The sequence below is a fragment of the Thamnophis sirtalis genome, unplaced genomic scaffold (genome assembly GCF_051295495.1).
Source record: "Thamnophis sirtalis isolate CommonGarterSnake01/CBP01778 unplaced genomic scaffold, rThaSir2_p1.2 scaffold_5, whole genome shotgun sequence".
In the NCBI taxonomy this organism is placed as follows: Eukaryota; Metazoa; Chordata; class Lepidosauria; order Squamata; family Natricidae; genus Thamnophis; species Thamnophis sirtalis.
In genome coordinates this window covers 104,319,563-104,341,862 of record NW_028261385.1, presented here as the reverse complement: position 1 = coordinate 104,341,862, position 22,300 = coordinate 104,319,563, and the positions used below count along the sequence as shown (strand labels likewise).

General features: G+C 39.5%; 1 protein-coding gene across 1 annotated transcript in view; it reads left to right on the top strand.

Moving 5' to 3' along the window:
- SPMAP2L (sperm microtubule associated protein 2 like) overlaps nt 1-18,849 on the top strand; it is a 33,748-nt gene extending 14,899 nt beyond the window's left edge. The window contains exons 6-9 of the mRNA XM_014068802.2: nt 1,383-1,503; nt 15,256-15,387; nt 17,314-17,489; nt 18,675-18,849. Of these exons, the coding sequence (XP_013924277.2) occupies nt 1,383-1,503; nt 15,256-15,387; nt 17,314-17,489; nt 18,675-18,789 (544 nt within the window). The 3' untranslated portion in view covers nt 18,790-18,849. The remainder of the gene's footprint in view (nt 1-1,382; nt 1,504-15,255; nt 15,388-17,313; nt 17,490-18,674) is intronic.
- Nucleotides 18,850-22,300: the final 3,451 nt, after the last annotated feature.

Sequence of the window (22,300 nt, the reverse complement as noted above, 5' to 3'; positions counted from 1 at the left end):
TGAAGAACAGAATTGCTTTCCATGCTGGTGATCAAGAAAAAATGACATGCAATATAAATAAAGATATTGTGAGACTATAGTTAGACAGTTAAATCTAGCTGTGAGGATACCTGGTATTTTGACACTGTTTAGCCACATTATAGCGCAAGCATGTTCAGGCAAATTTCGGATGTCTAAAAATTGACATGTTCTTGGTCACATCAAGAAAGAAACTGCAAACTCTTACATTGTTTCTGAATGCTCAATTAGAAAAATGATTGAAAACTGCGTAAATTATTATCAGACAAAATGTAACTTACCAAGAAGGTGGTCTCAAGTAACTACAGCATCTACAACATGTCAGATGTTTTAATTTTAAATACTTGAGAATGAGATCAATAAGAAATAATCCCAACAAACACAATTTTGCATACTGAAGAGAAGAATGTATGTGCACGTTAATAGACGCATTCGATTAGATTTGCACATACAATCTTGGAAAACACTATGAATTTGAATATACAATTTGGATGTAGTCTATTACAGTCTATAAAATGGCCAAAAGAAATTTGATTTAGATCCATTCCAATTATTATTGAAAAGAATTATGTATGGTTTCTGATATGTCACTGGCTGGATCATACATATTCAGTAATGCTAAATGTTGCTAGCAATATTAAAAAGTAATCTTCTTCTCATATTTCTTTTCCAAACTTCCATACATCATGGCTAGTCCTATCTTGGATACTAAAACTTGCAGACAGTAGAGATGGCACATTAGCAGTATTGTATTTTGCAGTTTTGCTCAATCGCCATGCTCATACCAGCCGGGAGTTACAACAGGTGAAGGGAGAGAGTAAAGGAGAATAAGTTCTAATGCAGGTATATCCAACCCACAGCCCAGATATGGTCCCGGACAGCTAGTAATGGGCCCTACGAGACAATTTAACATTATGGGATTTTTAGCAATATTTATATATATGAACTATATTATTTATTTTATATGCGGTCCAAAACAATTCCTGTTCACTCAGTGCAGCTCAGGCAGGCCAAAAGGTTGGACAACCATGTTTTAATGAATACCCAATAGAAACTTCACAGACCTTTGAATCTCTGTAGGCAGGGAAGTCTGGGAGTGAAGCTTACTGAAACCTCTGTGTGATAAGTGAACTTGGTCTCAGGATGAGGGAAGAGACAGTTGTCTCAATTGGGAAATGGACTTCCCAACCACAGCAAGAGCTTCCTGACCAAAGTTGGATTATCCCACTTCAAAGAAAGTCATACTTACCCCATCTATAGAAACAATGGGTGGTAGAAACATATAAATCAAATCTGAGACTTTAGAATCGTGAACACGGCTACTAGGAAACAAAAATTGCAGTTGCTCTTCTGTTCATTTACAGGCCACGAATTTCCCCTGTGTGGCCTATCAGCTCCTCCACACTTAGTTGCAAAGCTTCCCATCGGATTCTAATCCTTGCTCAAGCAAGAGGTATCCATCCAAACTTTAAATTTCCAGAACAGGTAATTATGAAATAAAGCCAAACAGTAAAAATGATTTGAGTACATCTTTCTGCATGCATGATGTGGCTGACAAATCATGTTAATTTAATTTAATGCTTTTAATTCATGGGGGTGGGGGGCGCAGAAAACCAAATGGGGGCTGCGCAAAACTTCAGGTTCTCTTCTCACTTCTTCACTTCTTTAAGAAGTGTGTGGACTGGAGACCTCTATGAGTAGTCCTTGTTCAGCAACCACAATTGGGAGTGGCAGTTTGATCGTTAAGCAAAGTGGTGACTAAGGGAAATTGTGATTGTGCTTATAAACTTACTTCATCTCTTTGTTACTTAACAGACCTGTGGAAGTCATAAATGTGAGGATCACGAAGTTACTTTTTCATCATTGTCAAACCTGCGAATGGTCACTAAATAAGGCAACTGATAAACAAGGGCTATCTGTATGATTGTCCAGCTGTTTATTTATCCTCACAGGTTTCTTTAGCATTGTTCAGTGCTTGCATTGGTGGCAACTATCTGTAGGCCGGGTATAGGATGAGGGTGGAGGTTTGTTCTCCGAGCTTGTAGTTTGGCTTACAAACATTTTGTTACCAGGCTATGTAGAATTTTCAGCAGAGTTTAGGGGATGTCAGTGTCAGTGTTCTGCTTATAAGGGCTTCTGCTTAGTAGGTCTTGTGATAGGGTAGTCACATCAGGTGAGGGTCCTGTGATGGGTCAGGTGTGGGTCATGTCAAATGGAGACTTTGTGATGGTCTTGTGAACATTGGTGAGGTGAGGGTCATTGGAGGTAAAGTGCTGGTTGTGGGGAGGTTGCATGGGTTGGTTGAGGGTCGGTGCCATCACTGGTAGTTCAGGGCTTTGGCTCTACTGAAGGAGAAATTTGGTAATAACCTGATTGATCAAAATCCTAGGCCTATATTAGATAAAGTAGATTTAATTGGGTCATATTTTACCTCCATGTTCTACAGAAAATTCAGCACAATTTTCTTTCTTTTTTCTACATTATTTTATAGTCATTGACCAGCAATTTTATATAAGACTTAAATTAGATGACTAATAGAAATAAAGTGGTTCATACTTAAGGCAATACTTGTAGAATATGAAAAAAATCTAAATACTTAATACTAATTGATTAAATTATAAAACTACTCTGCGGAAAAAAAATGGCAACACTCTGAAGTGAAGGTTGAATCTTAGATCCCAGGATCTGACCATAGTAAGTACACTATGAGTCAAGAATTAAAAAACCTACCATATTTTTGGAGTATAAGATGCACCAGAGTATAAGACGCACCAAGATTTTGAAGAAGCAAATTTTAAAAAAAGGTTTTGCACTCTGCAGACCTCCCAAAACGGCCCGTTTTTCGTGAAAATGGATTCATTTTTTGTGAAAAAAATGGCACATATAGCCTTTAGGAGGCTTATAGAGTGCTCATATTTTTGCTCATTTTTGCCCTCCCCAGCCCCCAGGAGCACTGTGGAAGCCTTCTAAAGGCTATGCACGGGCCATTTTTGCAAAGGGGGCGGGGTTTCAGGAGGCTAAAAATGCTGTATTCAGTGTATAAGCCGCACCCAGATTTACACCCTCTCTAGGTGTGTCTTATACTCTGAAAAATACAGTAAATATAAATGCAAAAATGCAAAATCATTTAAAAACAACTAAATCTAAATGCAAAAAATAAAAGTATTAATCCAAATAAGAGAGTGCTTATAAAAAATATAAGATTTAAGCTATAGCAGTGATGGCTAACCTTTTTGCAAAGGCGTGCCAAAATTGTGAGTATGTGCGCGCCCACACCCACAATTCAATGTGCGTCGCCCACCTGTGCATGAGCAACTCCCCCCCCCACGCATGCATGCACACACACCCTCTACATGTGTGTGGGGGGGAGTTTTTGCCCTCCCTAGGCTCCGGCCTGGGGAGGGTGAAAATGGCCTCACATGGAGCCCCTCTGGAAACTGGAAACTGATCATTTCCGAACTTTCGGTTGGCCTGCTGTTCCCGTTTTTCTCCCTCCCCAGGCTGCAGAGGCTTTACTGAAGCCTGGGGAGGGTGAAAACAGTCTCCCCCAGTCCCCTTGAAGGGCGAAAATTAACTGGCCAGCACACTCACATGCCGGCAAATATGGCTCCACGTGCCACCTGTGACACGCATGCCATAGATTTGCCATCACAGAGCTATAGCGTAAGCTTTTGAAAAATAATTGATTTACCTAGTGATACTGAAGGCTCAATTCCTTGCCTGGTTGTTTAGAATAATGCCTACAAGAGTCTCCTATGCTCTCTTCAGATTTTAATGTACAGATCTAAGAGGCGCTTGAATTAAATGCTGCAGGAATTGTTGCTCCTGTCATTAAGTTACCGAGATTTGTTTTTCCAGAAAGCATGTGAATTGTCTGAAACTCAAGAATCATCTTCTACCATCTTCTATGGTGCCTTTAAGAAATTAGCTTGTTCCAGCATATAGCTTAGTCAAAAAAAATTTCTTGTCTTTTTTCTGAAGACATTGAAGTTCCCCCCCCCCCAAATCTCTGCTATCCAAAGCAACAATGAGATAACACCTCCCTCCCAAAATGAGCAAAAAATGAGCAGATGCCAGTTATGCTTCCATAATGCAGTGGATGATTTATTTGGTGTTTTTTTTCTTTAGGGGAGGGCTGGTGGATGGAAGTTCATCCTCTGTTAAGGCTAATACTTTCCTGGCATTTCCCTTTGGGGTTTTTTGTTTGCTTGTTTCTCTTCATTAACATTTCATTCATTTCAAACTTCAATTGATATAATTTCTTTGTCAAGAACTGCAGTGGTTTAATACAGAATAGTGACAGAATTTTTGCTGTCCATCCAGAGATCTAGACTATCTTTCATCAATGAAGGGACAATGCGGTTGAGGTCTGGCCATTTCTTTAATTTAGTCATTTAGGTATACTGAATGACTAATTTTAATTTAGACTTCATTAAAAGATATTCATGCAGCAAGGGTCTTTGGTTTCTCTTTGATCAAGTTCACCACTTTCCAAGACCTTCAATTTTGGATCAGACCTCTGACTTTCAACTTTAGCCAATATGCTGTAAGGGTTAGTTCACTTTCAAAAGAAGCAAATTGTGGTCTTATTCTGGAGGGCTACTTCGTGAATCTCCCTGCAGTTAAAGACAGAGATGATAAGAGAAGCTTGATAGTTGTCTGAATTAAGCATACCATTTTTTTCAGTGTGAGAGTTCGTGTAACATTTTTTAGGAGAGGTCTCATGTTTTGATCAATAAATATCTGAATACAGAAAGTTCCAAAGCGTTTAGGAAGATCTTCATTTTTAGGAATATGGATGGTGTTATTGAATTACTGAAGAACCCCTGAATCCTTTTTCCAGCTAGTCAACATGAACAAGGTCAGCAGCAAGCAACTATCGATGAAGTAGATGGCTTAGAGAAAAATAATCAGAGGCTGTAGAACCCCTTCTTCCTACATTAATGCTTTTCTTAAGAACTGAGAGAACTAGCTATATATGTGAGAGCAGAGGGTTTTTTTGTTATCTGGAATGAAGGAGCACAATAATTACCATTTTTAACCTGCTTATAAATTAGTAAAGTCTCTTTCTGAGAATCTGTTTCTGTCAGAAGGATCCATTATGGGTATTAAATCATAGAACCATAAAATCATAGAATTGGAAGAGACCTTGGCGTTCTTCCAATTCAATCCCTGCCCAGGTCAGGAATCAATATTTTCTTCACAACATTATTTTTTTTTTTTTTAAATATATTTTATTCAATTTTCACATTCCATTTGCAATCATTTATATACAGGGTATTCACTATAAGAAAAGAGAAAAAAAAAAGAAAAAGGGAATAAAACGAACAGAAAAAGGAAACACAACTCATCATTCACAACCCCACCTAACCCTTCCATCCTCCATACACCCCATCTACCCCCTCCAACTTTCCTTTCTCCCTCTAACACTCCCCTCCTACTTCCCTTTCCCCTCAAACCTTCCTTCTCCCCTTACTCCCCAGACACCCTCCTTACATTCCCCTTACTCCTTACATTCCCCCTACTCCTTCCTTACTCCTCCCTCTTCCTTCCCTCTACCTCCCTCCTTGGTGTATGCCTTTATTCGAGTGTTGTTGGATCTGATAAAGGTAAGATGAACCAAGGAAAAAAAAAGAAATAAAAAAAACAAAAAAAAAAAACAAAAACAAAAAAAACCCACCGTATATAAATACATTCTTGTTCTTTTTAAGGCTATGTTAACACCCCCCCACCCCACCCCCCACAAATCCCCATCCCTAATCCTCCCGACTTCCCAGGGCCCACACCTGGCGCTACCTTCTGTCTAAAATATCTTGTGTACATATGGATTAAAAAGTAAAAGTAATATATCAAAAGAAAAAAAAAACAGAGAAAAAAGAAAAGGAAAAAAAAAAAAAAAAAAGGAAACCACTCTTTGTGTTGATCTCAGCCCCCCATCTTTATCTATGTTTAAATAGTATAAATCCTTCTATCTATATTTTATTCTCGTCTCTTACTTCTTTGCTATTTACCCCAACCTTCTGTAGGTTCTCCCGTTCCTTTTCCTTAACCTCATGATCCCTTCCGATAAAATTTAAGCAGCGTGGTTCATACCATATATTCAAATATAACTTTACAGACAAGTAATCAAACTTTCCCTTCTAGTAAAATTTACACAGCATGAATCATCTTTCTTTAAAGCAGCGTAAATCAACTATTACTTTACACAGAAATCAATTTCTATCTTAAGATAATTCCAACCAACTTCCTCTTCAAATAGGATTTAAATAACGTAATTCATTCCACATGCATTTTACCCTTTTCCCTTACTTGTCTGATATTTTTCCCTTCAAGTAAAAGTTAAATAGCATGGGTCATTCCACATATTCGAATAATACTTTCAGCAAAAGTCAGTTAACCTTCTATTTTAAAATAGTCCCTTCTAACAAGGTTTAAGCAACATAAATCATTCAGCATTCTTTTTACACATTATCTTAAAATAATCCCAACCGACTTTCTGTTCTAATAAGCTTTAAACAACATAAGTTTTACCCTCATCCCTTGCTTGTCTGATGTTTACCACAAATAACGTAGTTCCTTCCACATGCATTTTACCCTCATCCCTTACTTGTCTGATATTTACCACTATCAAATTTATACTAGCATTTGTTTAAAATGTAATTCAGAGCAATTTATAAAATAATACTTTCAGCAAGAATCAGTTATCCTTCTATTTTAAAGTAGTCCCTTCTAACAAAATTTAAACACCCTAAATCATTCCGCATTCTTTTTACACTTATCTTAAGATGATCCCAACCGGCTTTCTGTTCTGATAAGCTTTAAACAACGTCAATTTTACCCTCATCCCTTACTTATCTGATGTTTACCACTATCAAATTTATGCTAACGTTAATTTAAAATCTAGCTCAAAGTAGTTTCACCCAGCTTTCCCTTCTGATAAAAATTAGTCCGCTTTTTCTACCGGGGAGAGGTCTCAAGCCCCCATTCAGTCCTCAAGCATTTTGAAATGTCTAAATTCTCGATCTCCGTTTTTCTACTTCTCCGAGGGAGGAGGGGCTACCCCCTCCATCTTGCAACCACATGGCCAACCGCTCGGCTTCTCCTTCCGCTTGTCTCTCCACTCTTCCAAACGCGTCAGGAAGTCCCGCCTTCAGAATCCTACAATAGAAATCTTGAGCCTCCGAAACAGAGTTAAGACGAAATCTTTGATTCTCAAATGTAACTGTGATACCGGCAGGGGCCTCCCATCTGTATCGAATCTGTTGGCTCCTAAGCTCCTTAGTTAAAAAGGCGTAATCCCTTCTTGCTGTCAGCATCTGAGAAGGAATATCTTTAAAAACAATCAGGTCTTGGCCTTCAACTCGGAGCCTGTTATTATGAAATTTTTGCACGATCGCATTTCTAGATTCTTTTGTAGAGAAATGTATAATTATGTCCCTCGGGAGCTGTCGCTGTTCCGCTATCAATGAGTTCTGGCGATAGATTTTCCGAATCTGCCAATCAAAGTTAAGTCCCGGGCTTCCCAGCGCATGGCTGAAGGCTTCAGCAAAGGTTTGTTTCAAATTCTCTTGCTCCTTTTCACGGAATCCCCTGACCCTTATCGCAGATGCCTTCCTATTAAAATTTATCACCATAAGCTGTTTCTCATTGTCTCTAATTTTCTGTTGTAAAATTTCAATATTGGTAGTCAAATTTAAGTTAGCCTTCTCCAGACTTTCCAATTTGTTCTCTATTTCAGCAGAATAATCTGACAGGGCAGACACAGCTGCAAACGTATTCGCCTTCATTTGATTAACTTTAGATTTTAAATCATCATATAATTCCAATACAAATTCCCTGATTTCTGTCTTAAAAGCGTTAAGCATTTTAAGGAGATATTCCTGTGTTAAAAGTTCCCCAGCAGAAGGCACAGGAGACAAAGGCTGTGTTTCTTTAAATTCTTTTGTAGCAAGACGCTTCCTTGACTTGGGTGGCATAATAAATAAGCAAGTAAGCAGAGCTTCGCTCCCCTCTATTTCCAAAAAAGAAAAATTTATTTTGTTAAGGAGCAGTCTGCAGGGAGATAACACCGGCTAAGTACATCAATCATCCACGGAGAGAAATCGCCATTTTGAGGTCTATTTAGACAAAGAAGTCTCTAAGACGAATGGTGCTGGTATTTACGATAGTAATAAAAACATAAATCTCACAGGGGTGGGACCCGCCCGTATCAATTCTAGCTTGAAAAAACTTTGTCTTGTCCTGGGGGGGGGCTAGCCTGTCTGGGGCTGCCAAAAAAAAAAGGCAGCTGAGAAGAAATGGCTGGAGATAAAAGCTCCGCTTCGGCCGGATCTAATCTCTTTCCACAGCCATAAAAGAAAAAAGGCTGTGGCTTACGATTAGATCCTAACCTACGGGGCTATCCTCCCTGCCCCTTTCTTAGCCAAAAAGGGGTGCTATCTATGATCTTATTTAGATATACAGACCAGATCTCTGAGGAGCTCGGTGGAGCCCTCCTCGGCAACAGGCCACGCCCCCCTGGAATCCCACAACATTATTTTTTACAGAAATAATTTTTAATTGATCAAAAAGGTTATTATAGTCTGGGCACTTATAAGGGAATGTTAAGTTTTAAAGAGCTTTTTATAGTTAGAATGTTATTTAACTCATCAGTGGGAGAATTATTGGAGGTACAGGTACAAATGCAATCTTCAAAGTGAACCGTGCATAATAAGCTTTTTTTAAAAAGCCATCCTTCTATAGGAATCAATCATTTTCACTTGAGAGAGTAGAGTTTGGTGTATCATCTCATTGCTGAGATAACACTTGAAATCTGTTCACAGAATTCCGAGATTCTGAAATTAGAAGCCTTTGAGGTGAGGAGATTATTTTCAGTTGTTTTGCAACCGTTGTTGGTTTCAAGAGTTTAGGGCAGATTGTGGGTTTTCTTTTTCTGACCACAGCAACAGGAATATTATCTTGCAGGTTATAGAATTACATTCATAAATGTAATTGAAATAATAAAATGATAAAATAAGCAATCAGAAAGAGGAAAATGTAAGAAAAACCAGCTGGAAAAAAATTATATAGTAGTTCTTGACTTACAATCATTCGTTTACTGATTGCTCAAAGTTTCAACAGCACTAGATTATGACTGTTTTCCTCACTTATGGCAGTTGCAGTGTGCTCATGATCATATTAGTATTGGAAGAAATGTCCATCTGGTTTCAGTTCCAAGTAATGAGAAAGACCCTGGAAACATGGAAGTTGTTAGGAAAGATGGGTTAACGGTGGACAGGACCACATGGATTTTTTGGGTCCTGGGCAAAATGAGCACAGGGATTTGTGTGTGTGTGTGAGAGAGAGAGATTTATATCCTCTCTTGGGCCCCGCCTTGGAGTTTCCTGTCCCTGTGTAAGAAATGTATTCTGATTGGTTGTCAGACTCCCATGGGGCCATGCAGGGGTAACTTTGTAGGTTGTCTTGAGTCCCAGGCTTGGTTGAATCTTGCTGTAATGAAGAGGGGTTTGGGCAATTCCTATTATGACTGAGGGCTAATCCTACCTTTATTGGATCTTGGTGAGGGTATTTGCTTATGAATAGACTCTTTATCTCTTAAGTGCTGAAATCTGTGGGTTATTGAGGAGGGTGGGGGCTATTAAGAGTGAGTCTGCTTCCTGCCTAAAAAAATACATGTTTCTCCATTTCTCATCCAGGAAGGTATAATATTTTGCCCTTTTAATATTTCCTAGAATATTTCATTCTTCTAGGACCATGATGGCAAACCTATGGCATGCGTGGCACAGTTGCACACGGAGCCATTTGTTAGGGCACGCGAGGCGTTATCCAGTCAGCTCCAGGTTTGCCCGTAAGGCTGTTTTTCACCCTCCAGAGGCTTTAGGAGAAGCTTCCTGAAGGTGCTCGAGGGTGAAAAACGGCACTACGAGCAAACGGGAAGTCCGTTCCTGAACTTTTGGTTTGGCTGTAGGGCCATTTTTTGCGATCTGGAACCTTCAGGGAAGCCTCCTGAAGTCTCCAGAGGGCCTCTGGGGGGGGTGGGATAGGCTGTTTTCACCCTCCCCAGGCTCCTAGAAAGGCTCTGGAGCCTGGGGAGGGTGAAAAATGGGTCCATCATGAGCCAAAAGGGGGGGGGTCACACACACATGTGCTCACGGGATGGATGTGGGCATGCCCGTGCACAACCCCCCCTGTGCTCCCCCTGCTTTTGGCATGCAATCCAAAAAAGATTAGGCATCACTGTTCTAGGGGAAGGGTGGGTGCTTACTTTCTACATTAGCAATCTTTGAACGTTTGGCAACTGACATGTATTTATGATGGTTGCAGTATTCCAGGGTCATATGATCACTTTTTGTGACTTTTTGACAAGCAAAGCCAATGGGGAAGCTAGATTCACTTAACAATGGTATTACTAACTTAACAACTACAGTGATTTACTTAACTCTGGCATGAAAGGTCTTAAAATGGGGCAACATTCTCTTAATAACTCTCTTGTTTAGAAATGGAAATTTTGAACTCAATTGTGGTTGTAACTTAAAAACTACCCATATAGAGCTTACTAAAGGAGGTGCTATTGTTATTACTTTAAAAAAGAAAAGAAAAGAAACCATGGCCTATATGTGTCACTTTTATATGCTGTAGATCTTGGGAAGAAGAAGAAATGAAGCACATATCCTTTCAAAGCAATACATAGAAGTTATCATGTATGTTGCTGGGACTTGTATATGTATATAACAGAGAGTTACTCAAAATGCATTCGATGTATGAATATATATCCAATATTCAGTTGTGGACTGTCCTATGTAACTTTTTCTTCTTTGGATTATAATGTGATTATGAATTACATTAGATTTTACCAGCATCTGCAGAAAAACTAGTTTAAAATATTAATGCTTCTACTCCTTTTAAGTGTCTAAGAGCAGCTTATTCTTTCAGCATTTGAAAAATTGTTCCAAGAAAATAGAAATAGCATTCTTAACTATGGTATCCTCTACTGTGTAGATGATTCAAAAGTAAGAAACATCGGCAAATCCATATTTGATGTAGAAATGCGGAGGGAGGGAAGAAAGGAAGGAGGGAAAAAAATAGGAAACAGTGAGGTAGATAGCACATTTTTGCCACATTTTTGTTTCCTGATTTCCATTCACAAAAGGTTTGATCTGTTAGCCTGCTGTATCTTTTTTCCTCCCTAGCGAATTTATTGTGCCCATGAGCACTAACAATTTTTACACACACCCTCACATACACAAAATAGTAGTCATAAAAAAAGAAAGAAAAATCCATAATCAGAATATTTATTAAGCCAATTGAATGTTTATAGAACATTGTTTCAATTGGTCATTAAGTATGAAGAAGCTTACAAGCTGTGCTGATAATTTCTGTGCCCAGCCTCATCTCTTTTTCTTGCTGCTAATGTTTTTGTTTCCAAATTTGAGCTGGTGTATGAAAACAGAGTTTGCTTTCCTGAAACTTTGACGTTCCCATCTACCTCACCACCATTATGTTTCAAAATTGTGTATTCCTTCCCCTTTACTGCACTAACACACATAATGACGTTGTTGTGTTGAATGCTTATGAAACTTCCTTTTTAAGTCTGTTTTCAGCTGATTGCTCACCAGTAGTGCTTCAGCATCAGACAAGGTTATATGACCTGTCTTGCACACAATGTTCATAAAAATTACCACTTTTTGTTCACTGACTCATTGCCTATTCTGTAATATAATGACTAGCATCCTGTCAGTTGGACTATTAGGTAATGTTTATTGTACTTGCTCAATATTGCTTTAGCTAGAGATGGATTTTTACTTATAAACACTCATGTTAAAAAAATTCAATGGATTCTCAAAGTTCCATCTTTTCTGTTGCAAGCATGATGAAATCGTACCCTCCTTTTTTGTCCCAGTATGAAACAACCTGCTAACCATTTGTTGTGAGGCTGTCCTCACAACCAAGTTTCCATTTTAGTGCCAGGATCATAGCTGGATCAACATGATCTAGCGGGCATTTTTTTTTTACCTGGTGGAAAATTCAATAAAACTTCCTATGCAATTATACTGGTTTGCAGGGAGGAAGGAGGATCTTCAAGGATGTCTGCAAAATGCAGCCCCATTTAGCCAGCTACAAGACCATTCCTGTTCATGGCAATTTCTGCTTGGGTTAACAGAGACACCAAAACCTCCCATTCAACTAACATTTTTTTTTCTTGTTAGACTCTTGGTAGGAAGAGTGATCTTACAGAAGATATGTCTGCTTTTTCTCCATCAAGCTTCCATACTTGCTGGAGAGGAGAAAAATCTAGGGAATCCTTTTCGCTCCCTACTGCCTTTCCTTGTGCCTGTATTTTCTGCAAAGCAGCATCCAACCACTTCAATTCGCCCACCCCACACTCCCACCACACACTCATACACATTTGCTGCTTTATCCTGGAGGTGTGGCAAGAAAGATGCTCTGAATGGATGGTTTCTTTGAACTGGGTATCAGAAATGATGGGAAAGGACATTGCTAGGCCTTTTGCTTTCCTTGGGGGGAAAAAGGACATAATGAGAAAAAGGGAGCTGAGAAGAATCATTTTCTGTTGTGCTGAGAATTGGCAATGCCTGAAGCACCAAGGAAGTGAAAGCCACACAGCATGGATTTTGTAATACTAGTGGCGTGGACTTTGTAGTATAAAAATATGGATGTCAAGGCACGAGCCTAGAATCAGATTTGGCCTTTAGTAGCAAAGGCAGCCCTTTTTATCCTCATCCATGGCATTGAAGAAAGAAGCTGTTGTTCATAGACTTACAAACTTTGACCCATTGCTAAGGCTGGGGAAAACTTGCTTTTCAAAATGGCTTCTTCTGCCTCTCCCTCCCTCTTGAGGATATGCAGCGCTTTAGATTCTACATTGCAGAAGCAGTAATAGTTGCAGCTAAATGGTTATGATTTTCCTAGACTACACTTTCTTCAGTCTAGCTTTTACTATGTCCAGAAGGCATTGGGCAAGAGCACCAATTCCCTCTAGTGGAAAATGGAATGCTTCCATTGGCTGCAGAGCTTCTTGATAATGAGAACTCTGCTAATGAATAAACGTTAAAGGTGGGGTTGATTTTCCTTCTGTATGGAAGCAAAGGAAGAGAGAGTCATGTAAATCCTATATTACAGAGGGAACAAGTACAATATCCTGAAAACCCAACATCAGATGCAGCATTTTGCTGAGAAATTAATATAAATCTCTAGAAATATCCAGGGTATCTTTATCTTATTTTTTAACTGTAGGAGCCTTGATGGCCATATCCTTGAATTATTATTTGTAGACTGTATTGTAGACTACTTTGGAAGCCAGTTTTGATTTGGGCATGTACTTCATAAAAGCCTAGTCAAGCATAGTGATCCTTTCATGAAAATTGCCAAGCAGAGATGTCCTTAAAATATCATAAGTGCTAGAAGGTTTATAAATAATTAGAAAGCTGCTGGTTGCAAAAATCAATTTTAAATTTGGCTACCATTGTTATATGTAACCCATTTGCTTCAAAGACAAGAAATAAGAGGTTCAAGATCAGAAGTATTGTTAACAGAGTAGGTTTGCAGGTCATTGATTGGAAGTAAGTACCCAGAAAATGTGACACAGACAAAACTTAAAATCTGACCTCCAAAGCTTTTCCTTCAAGAGAGAAGATGGCAAAGTACTAAACAGTGTTTTAAGCACAAACTCCCAGGGATCCTCCCATGCCCTGGATGGATGAAATACCAGATGAAATTGGTTTGTAGGCCAAAGGTTTTCTATCCTTGGTCTACACTATCTTTGCTGAACCTTTTTGCTCCTGATTCACACTGAAGAACCTGTTGTTTCAGCAAGCTGAGAAAATCTTTCATACTACCTTAGCCTTCTACCTTTGGCTTATGTTATTGTGCAGTTTGTATTTTAAAAAAGGATTTTTCAAATCTTCTATCATGGTAGACGGGATTGTATTGTAAAATTCATTGGCTTCCTTTTGAGAAGACAATGTAATTTTCATTGTTGAAAAAACATCTTTTTGATTTTTAATGTGCTGCAAAGCAAATCTCTAACCAAATATATCAGTTGAAGCCACAACTCCTCAGTAGTGGGATTATAAGATGAATATGGAAAGAGCAAGTTTAGCTCTAAAGCTGAGATGAAATGATTGTGAATAAGGGATGAAGAGGTTAGAAAGATTTTGACCTAAATAACTTCTGCTATTATGATGAATCTATCCTTGTCCTGTATTTACCCATCATCCTTGATTCTTTGACTTTTCCTAGGAAAGGATTGTGATTATTTTTCCTTCTGGAAAGAAGCTTAAATTAGAAAAATGACAGAGAGAAATACCTGATGAACAGCAGAAGAAGGTTGAAGAAGAAATTGAAGGATTAAGAACCTCTGCTATAATGCTGGAAGTAGAGAGGAGAATACTGGGGGGGAGGACATGAGATTATTGGAGCATTTCCCAACTTTCTACACAGATTGTTAAGAAAATTTGGAGCAGTAGGGCCAGTTACAATTGTAATTTGCTTTTCTGCCCAAATCACATAACTGTAAATTGCAAAACTGATCATAAGGCTGGGAGAGAGGAGGGAAGAAAACTGAAGGCAATCTTTGCCCTAGAACTCTGAATTAGCACTCTGGGAAATACACTTATATCAAATATGTAGATATATTTGCCTATGATCTTCTGGTTTTGGGCTGTTCGTTAGCATTATGTGTTTTCCAGATGAGCTGAGTCTCAGATGAGCAGCTCTTGAGGTAAAACAAAACTGCTGGTCTGTAAATTTCCATTTTGAGAGCTGGGGCAATGAAACAGAACTGTACAGTTCTGACATCTGGGTTTCAATGTCAGGATCGACTTACCTGCATTCTCACATGAGCGCGAGAATTTATCTCATTTACACAAGAGGAAATGCTATCTCTGATAAGAATACATTGCCGTGTGCCTTCCCAAAATTGGAATGAGCAAATAAGCAGATTTTTTTGTGTATCATAACTATTGGCACAACCTTTCTCTATACAGGTCCTTTCTGCTCTACTGTGTATAGATTAAAGATGTATCAGCTTGAGTTGAGACTAAATAAGTATATATCCAGCCTGCTCTTTCTTCTTCCAAAGGATCCTTGGGAAATGTTTCTGCGAGAGAAAGAAATGTGATTTTCTGAGCATCTGACCATATTTCTTTTGGTTGTTTGATTGGTTTGTTGGTTTTGTAATCAAATTTGCTTTATTGTTGGTTTATTTTTCCTATCTAGACTGAAAGAGAGATTTCAAAGGCTGCAAGAAGAGCTGAGGCTACCCCAAGATTACAACAACTTGCCCATCCAGTAGTTAGGAAACAACTGCAGTTTTATGAAAATACATGCATGGAGGCCCCAATCCGCCAAGTAATTTTTTAAACTTTTGATACTTCTGTGTTGATATAAGGGATAAGATTGCAAGGTAGGGTCAACCAGTTATCCAGCTGGAAAGAACCATTATGTAAATAGGTCTCAACAACTTCCCAAGCCATCAAGAGACTTGCTAGTATTTGTTGAACGGAAGCACTATTTAAAGATCAGAGCATAGATCTGATCATATATATATCATATATAAAGGCCCTGATTTCTGTTTCTTGGCACTGTGGTAGGCAATCTGTTTTGTCTAAGGCTTATTTGTTTGTAATAAACTATTCTAATTTAGCTGAATTCTGCCTGGGAAGCTTCTATCAAGTCAATCCAAGGGCTGAACAAAGAGTCAAAGGTCTAGAGAGCTAGGATTTACTGCTGAGCTCAAGTGTGAAGTTTTAATATTGAAGTTAGCCAGGGATGAATGTTTATCATTGTATGCATAGGATTAATAGATTTAACAGAGTTGGAAGGGACCTTATAGGTCATCTAGTCCAACTCCCCTCTCAAGCAGGAGACCGAATACCATTTCTGACAAATGGCTAAAAGATAAATTTGTTAAAAGCCTCAGTATAATAGACCTCAATATAATGCCCCAAATTTCCTATGTCTGACCACACCCTCTGTCCTTTCCCACTTCTCACTGGCTGCCACCATAGAAGGTAAGACGTAGGAGGAGAGAAGTAGGAGGAGCCGAGGTGGCGCAGTAGTTAGGGTGCAGTACTGCAGGCCACTTCAGCTGACTGCTATCTGCAGTTCAGCGGTTCAAATCTCACCGGCTCAAAGTTGACTCAGCCTTCCATCCTTCTGAGGTGGGTGAAATGAGGACCCAGATTGTGGGGGCAATATGCTGACTCTGTAAACCACTTAGAGAGGGCTGAAAGCCCTATGAAGCGGTATATAAGTCTAACTGCTAAGTAGGTACCGGTACACAATCAGTTCCTCCTCCCTCCATGCCCATTCAGTGTCATTGTCAATGCCTTCCTATTCAGATTACCTCTGTGTGATGTTTCTCATGCTACTGGCACCCTCCCCTGATTACTGCTACTCCTGTAAATGCTCAATAAACAGCATCCAAGTGAACATTTTTATAAGTGAGACCCTGTACCATTTGTCTGAAACGTTATTGTTGGAAATGGCCAGACTGAGTCCGAGGGAAGGGTCAAACGTGTCATAAGTCACAAGTCACTGCATAGCCACAAGAGATCTAAGTCCAGCTTACCTTGAATTCCTTTCTATCCTTAACTCCCACAAATTTCCCTTGACTGTTAGTAGTTCAGATTCTTGCAGAGAACTTAAGCGTGCAATAAATTTTGATACTCATTTGAACTGCCTGAATCTTCTGATTTCCCCAGTGTTTGAGAGATATAAGGTCTCCTGCTTGAGCAGGGGATTGGGCTAGAAGATCTCCAAGGTCCCTTCCAACTCTGTTATTCTGTTATTCTCCTGCCATGCCTATAAGATGGATCACCAACAAGATCTTCCATCCTGTTACCTAGGCAGTTTTGACTTAATTCCTTCCTCTGAGGAATGTGACTTAAAAAGTTCATCCATTTCTCTTTGGAGAGTCAGCAGATCTTTCTGAAGTGATTTTATTCATCTGAGGGATTGACAGAATCCCATATTCAGCTATTATTGGGACCTGTCACACTCATTCTGCTACCTTCAGAATCCTGCCAGAAGTTCTCTCTGTAGCTTTGCCTCTATTTTGATTTCAGAGATTATTGAGGGAAGGGGAGAGTCCGTAGCTCCTAATCCAGTGTTTCTCAACCTTGGCAACTTGAAGATGTCTGGACTTCAACTCCCAATATTCCCCAGCCAGCATTCGCTGGCTGGGGAATTCTCGGAGTTGAAGTCCGGACATCTTCAAGTTGCCAAGGTTGAGAAACATCATGTTCAAAAATCAGCACTTCTGTTCTTCTGTAGATACCTCTGACTACTCTGCAAGCAGTCCCAAGTCCAAGGCTACTTGAACTAGCTAGACCAAAAACAATCCCTTCTGAGAGTGCCATAGATCGTTCCCCTGAGTGGCCTGTGTCAGCAGCAGCCAAGCAGGCAGTGGCCTCTCCTCGACTCATGGAGCTCTCGCACCCTGCCAACAGGTAGGCTTTCCCAGATGATCTGATGGCTGTGTTGATGGTCTCACCAACTCTCCAATTGAGGAAAAGGATCTTGGCCTGTAGATAACTTTTGAAGGCTCTGAGGGACCTATGGGCAGAAGGACCCTCTGAGCATGCACTGCATCTCATGGCAGTGTCTTATTCTTTCCATTGTTTTGTCCATTAAAATTAGTAAGGAAGAATGTATGAGGAAAGTTATGAAAATATATTTGTATGATTCCTTCATTTAATGAACTTGGCAATCCTTTGAAATCAGGGGTGGGATTCAAATAATTTAACAACTGGTTCTCTGCCCTAATGATTTCTTCCAACAACCAGTTCACCAAACTGCTCAGAAACCTAACAACCGGTTCTCCCAAAGTGATGCGAATTGGCTGAGTCCCACCACTGTTTGAAATGGATCGATCTCTATATATGGAGCCAATGGCAATTGGTACCTTTGCTCACCTTTCATAAATGCCCGAAGTGCCTTTTTTCAGCATGTCATCCATAGCTGCCTATGCTAGACATACTGTATTTTTTTTGCAAACTGTATTCTTTCCAGTTATTTGCTTGACAGGTGACTAAATAGCATTCATCCCAATGACGTCAGTGGGAACTATTAGGTTTGCTGAGAAGAAAGAGCCCTCCTGAATTGGATTGTTAATGCAAAGATATTCACTTCACTGCATATAGAGATGGAGAGACAGACTACTTTTTTTACTCTTTTACCGCAGAATATCATTTTTTAAAATTATTTTTTCTTCTGCTTGAGCCAATGGGATTTTAAAAAGCAGCAGAAAACACAGTGGTATCATAATAATAGGGACAAGAAGCTAGTAACAAAACACATGCTATGACTTATGACAGCGCAAACCTCATGAGTTACATACAACAACATCAGGAAACAAGTGCAAAAAGATTTGTGTTGTGAAAGCATGACGTATGTTTTGTCGACTGGTTTGCAGAAATTTAGAACCAGTCCTGGGAGGTTTATTATCCTACTGACAGAAAAATTATCTGCTAAGAAAACAGCACAGATTTTAGTAGTGTTAATCCTCCCGCCCCCCAACCCCCAATCCAGCATGTGAAACTCTCCGGTTGGATTTCTTTGTTAATCTTGCAGAGAGCTTTATAAAAAAGGAGCAGCATTGAGGCTAATGACTCTTTTCATATTTCTTTTGTCAGGGCCCCAACCAATCTTGTGCAGTTTAATCCAAATGCCTTTATTGTAAAGGAGTCTGCTAAGAGAGCATTTTGTACAGAAAGAGTCAAGACCTTAGCACAACCAATTACTCGTTGATCACACTGATCACCCACATCTAACTCTACGTGGCGTTTTCAATAAATTAAAGGAACTATAGTGGCGTGCTTTGTCTACTTCTTGTACTGTTGTGTTTTGACTTCCACAAGTGCATAATAACATCTGAAAAGTAACATCAGCTTAGCTAACAACACAGTTATTCATGTTTCAGCAGGAGCCTGACTTTTAAATATTAATGTTTGATTTGTATTTTCTCTTGATCCAATGTCATCCCACAGCTAACAATAGAATTTAAATCAAGATAAAAATCAACATACCGCAAAAAGCAAAGCAACAATAAAAGAAAAACAGGATTAAAAATAATGCCATAAAACAGTACATAAATAAAATGTTAATATACTTAGAACAGAAATAATGAAATAGTATAATAAAAAGTTAAACCCAGGAGCCGAGGTGGCGCAGTGGTTAAATGCAGCACTGCAGGCTACTTCAGCTGACTGCAGTTCTGCAGTTCGGCTGTTCAAATCTCACCGGCTCAGGGTTGACTCAGCCTTTCATCCTTCCAAGGTGGGTAAAATGAGGACCCGGATTGTTGTTGGGGGCAATATGCTGACTCTGTAAATCGCTTAGAGAGGGCTGAAAGCACTATGAAGTGGTATATAAGTCTAACTGCTATTGCTATTGCTATGTCCAAAGCCCATGCCAGAAATTCCAAAAAACTTGCCTTTGCTTTGTGCTTGCACGGAACTAACATTTTCTGCTCCTCAAGAAATAAGGGCAGGTGCCTATTCTGGAGACATCTAGATATAGTAGTGGATCTGAGTACTTGAGAGACCGCCTTCTGCCGATTACCTCCCTCCGACCGATAAGATCGCACAGACTGGGCCTCCTCCGAATCCCATCCGCCAGTCAATGTCGACTGGCGACTACACGGAGGAGAGCCTTTTCTGTTGCAGCTCCGACCCTGTGGAACGACCTCCCCGTCGAGATACGCACCCTCACCACCGTCCAGGCCTTCCGCACAGCCCTCAAGACCTGGCTATCCCAACAGGCCTGGGGATAAGCTTCTAATTTGCCCCACCCGAGTGTTGAGTATTGAATGCAAGTTGTGTTTTTATTATTTTACTTTGTTCACATACTGTTTATTTTTGAATTGCACCCCCTCCCTAATGATTGTAAGCCGCCCTGAGTCCCCTCAGGGAAAAGGGCGGCCTATAAATCCTAATAAATACTAAATACTAAAATACTAAATATAGTTTTCAACCAATGCAGCAACATTCACAATTGAAGGGATCTGGATAGCACTAGCTCCTGGAAGTATCAGCAATATAATTCACTGTGAGGATGGAAAAAGTGGTAAGATTTAGTTCAGAAGTATTGTATACTTTTTTCTTTTGTTGAAATGTGTCTGATGCAATTTCCTTGGCAAGGTGTTTCAGAAATGTTTCACCATTGCCGCCTTCCTAGGGATGACACAAGGTGACTGGCCCAAGATTACCCAGCTGGCTTTGTGCCTAAGGCTAGAACTAGAACTCACAGTCTCCTGGTTTCCAGCCTGATGTTTTAACCACAACACTGAACTGGCTCCCATTGTATAAACCATAACCAATTAAATAATTGTAAATGTCTGTTTCTCCATTACAAAGAGAGGGCCATTATTAAACTTGTGCACTGAAGAAGCAAAATTCTATTGTGTAAAACCAAAAGATTCTAGGCATCTCCAAAGTTCTAAATCACGGCTGTCAAACTCCCGGCCTGTGGACTGGATATGTCATACGCTGGCCACGCCCATGTCTGGTTTAGGATATGTCATGTGACGCCACTATGACAACCTGAGTTTGACACCCCTGTTCTAAATGGTGCTCTGCCATTTTCCACATGATTGTATTGCTACTGAACTTGACAAGCCAAACTGTTGATTTTCTTCTCCAGTAACACATATTTAATATTATTTGCATTCATAGGATTAAGAGTGCATACTTATAACCTCAGCAGCTGCATGAAATGCCTGGTATCTGTGTTACATCTGTATGGTGCAATTGAAATAATATACAACCTTTGGAAAGCCCTTGCCTTCATTATTCTCCAGTGTTTATTAGGCAACTAACACCCCCCTCCCCCCCAAAAAAATCTGGAAGGCACAAAGCAGGTCAAACATTTGATATTCTGTTTCCCTACAATCTCCTGGTTTGGAATAATGATTTAGCACAGTGGTAATGTTACCCTGTAGCCTGGAATGTATTATTATGAAAATGCCCTTCCCTCTCATTCATCCCTACTGAATTGCCTCTGGATAAGACAACAGCAGCAGTATAGAAAAATATTCCCCCTTGACATCTCATCCATCACTTTCATACATGGAATGGAGTTTGGTTATCTACATTTCTCGTGTTCCCTAGTGTTTGCAACACTATTAACAATATCTCAAATGCTGTGGAAATGTAGCTATGATATACTGAACTCATAATTACCAACTTTGAATAATTTCCAGATTTGCGCTGATGAATGGAAAGAAAGGAAGATTTGCCTACACAACAAGTATTCTTATAGAAGAATAGAGAAAAAAGTTCCTAATATTCAATTCACTATTTTTCCTCTGCTGTGTTGTGCGGGATTGTAAACTACATTAATTTCCCAATCTTATGATCCTTAACCATGTTGAGATACTATACATGTAGGAATAATCATGGAGAAATTCAACACTCCATATTCTCTGAGCTGGAGAGGTTGAAGCAAAGATGGTTGTCTTGCAGCAGCAGTCAAAAGAGAACCTGGAATCTAATATGAGCAGCACAGATGATTGCAGAGAAATACTCCAAGTCAAAAGACTTGAAGAAAAAAATATGAGTTCTGAGTCAGAACTAGAGGTGGGATTCTTCCGGTTCACGTGCTCAGTGAACTGGTTGTTAAACTGGTAGGACAGCTAATACTTTCTCAAGAACAGTTGCAGAATGTAAACTCTCAGCATGAGGAGGAGAGAACTTTGCATCTTCAGCCACTCAAAGGCTCAAGGCTGATGCAGAAGCCAAATTATGAAATAATTGTTAGGACGTTATATGAAATAAATGAACAGCTAATGCAATTGGACAGGATATTTCAGGTCAGTAACAGAGAAGTAAAGATTTTTGTCTTGGTAGGATTGTAAGCAATATGATGAAAGAAAAACTTAAACTGGAAATTTCCCAGAAAAGAATATAGTTGGTTCAAGAGAGTTCCTTAGAGAAAGATAACTAATAGGCTGTGAGAATAACCTTGAGGAAGAGCTGCAGCCAAGCCAATGGCCAGTGAATGAGTCAGGGCAGAATTTGAGAAAGCTTGGCTCTCCCTAGTCCTCTTTAGGATAGAGGCAGAGAAGAGTGAGGCACATTCATAGGTGCAAAATTCTATTATTGTAACTCTATAATAACAACAGTAGCATTCATGATGTTGGAGTTCCAAATTTGGTCAACCTCAAAAGGCTGACAATAACTCAGGACCTTGGAATGAGTCTTAATCTGTAAGAACAAAACATGCATTATTGAGCTCCTGCCGTAAGATCAAACAACAACAC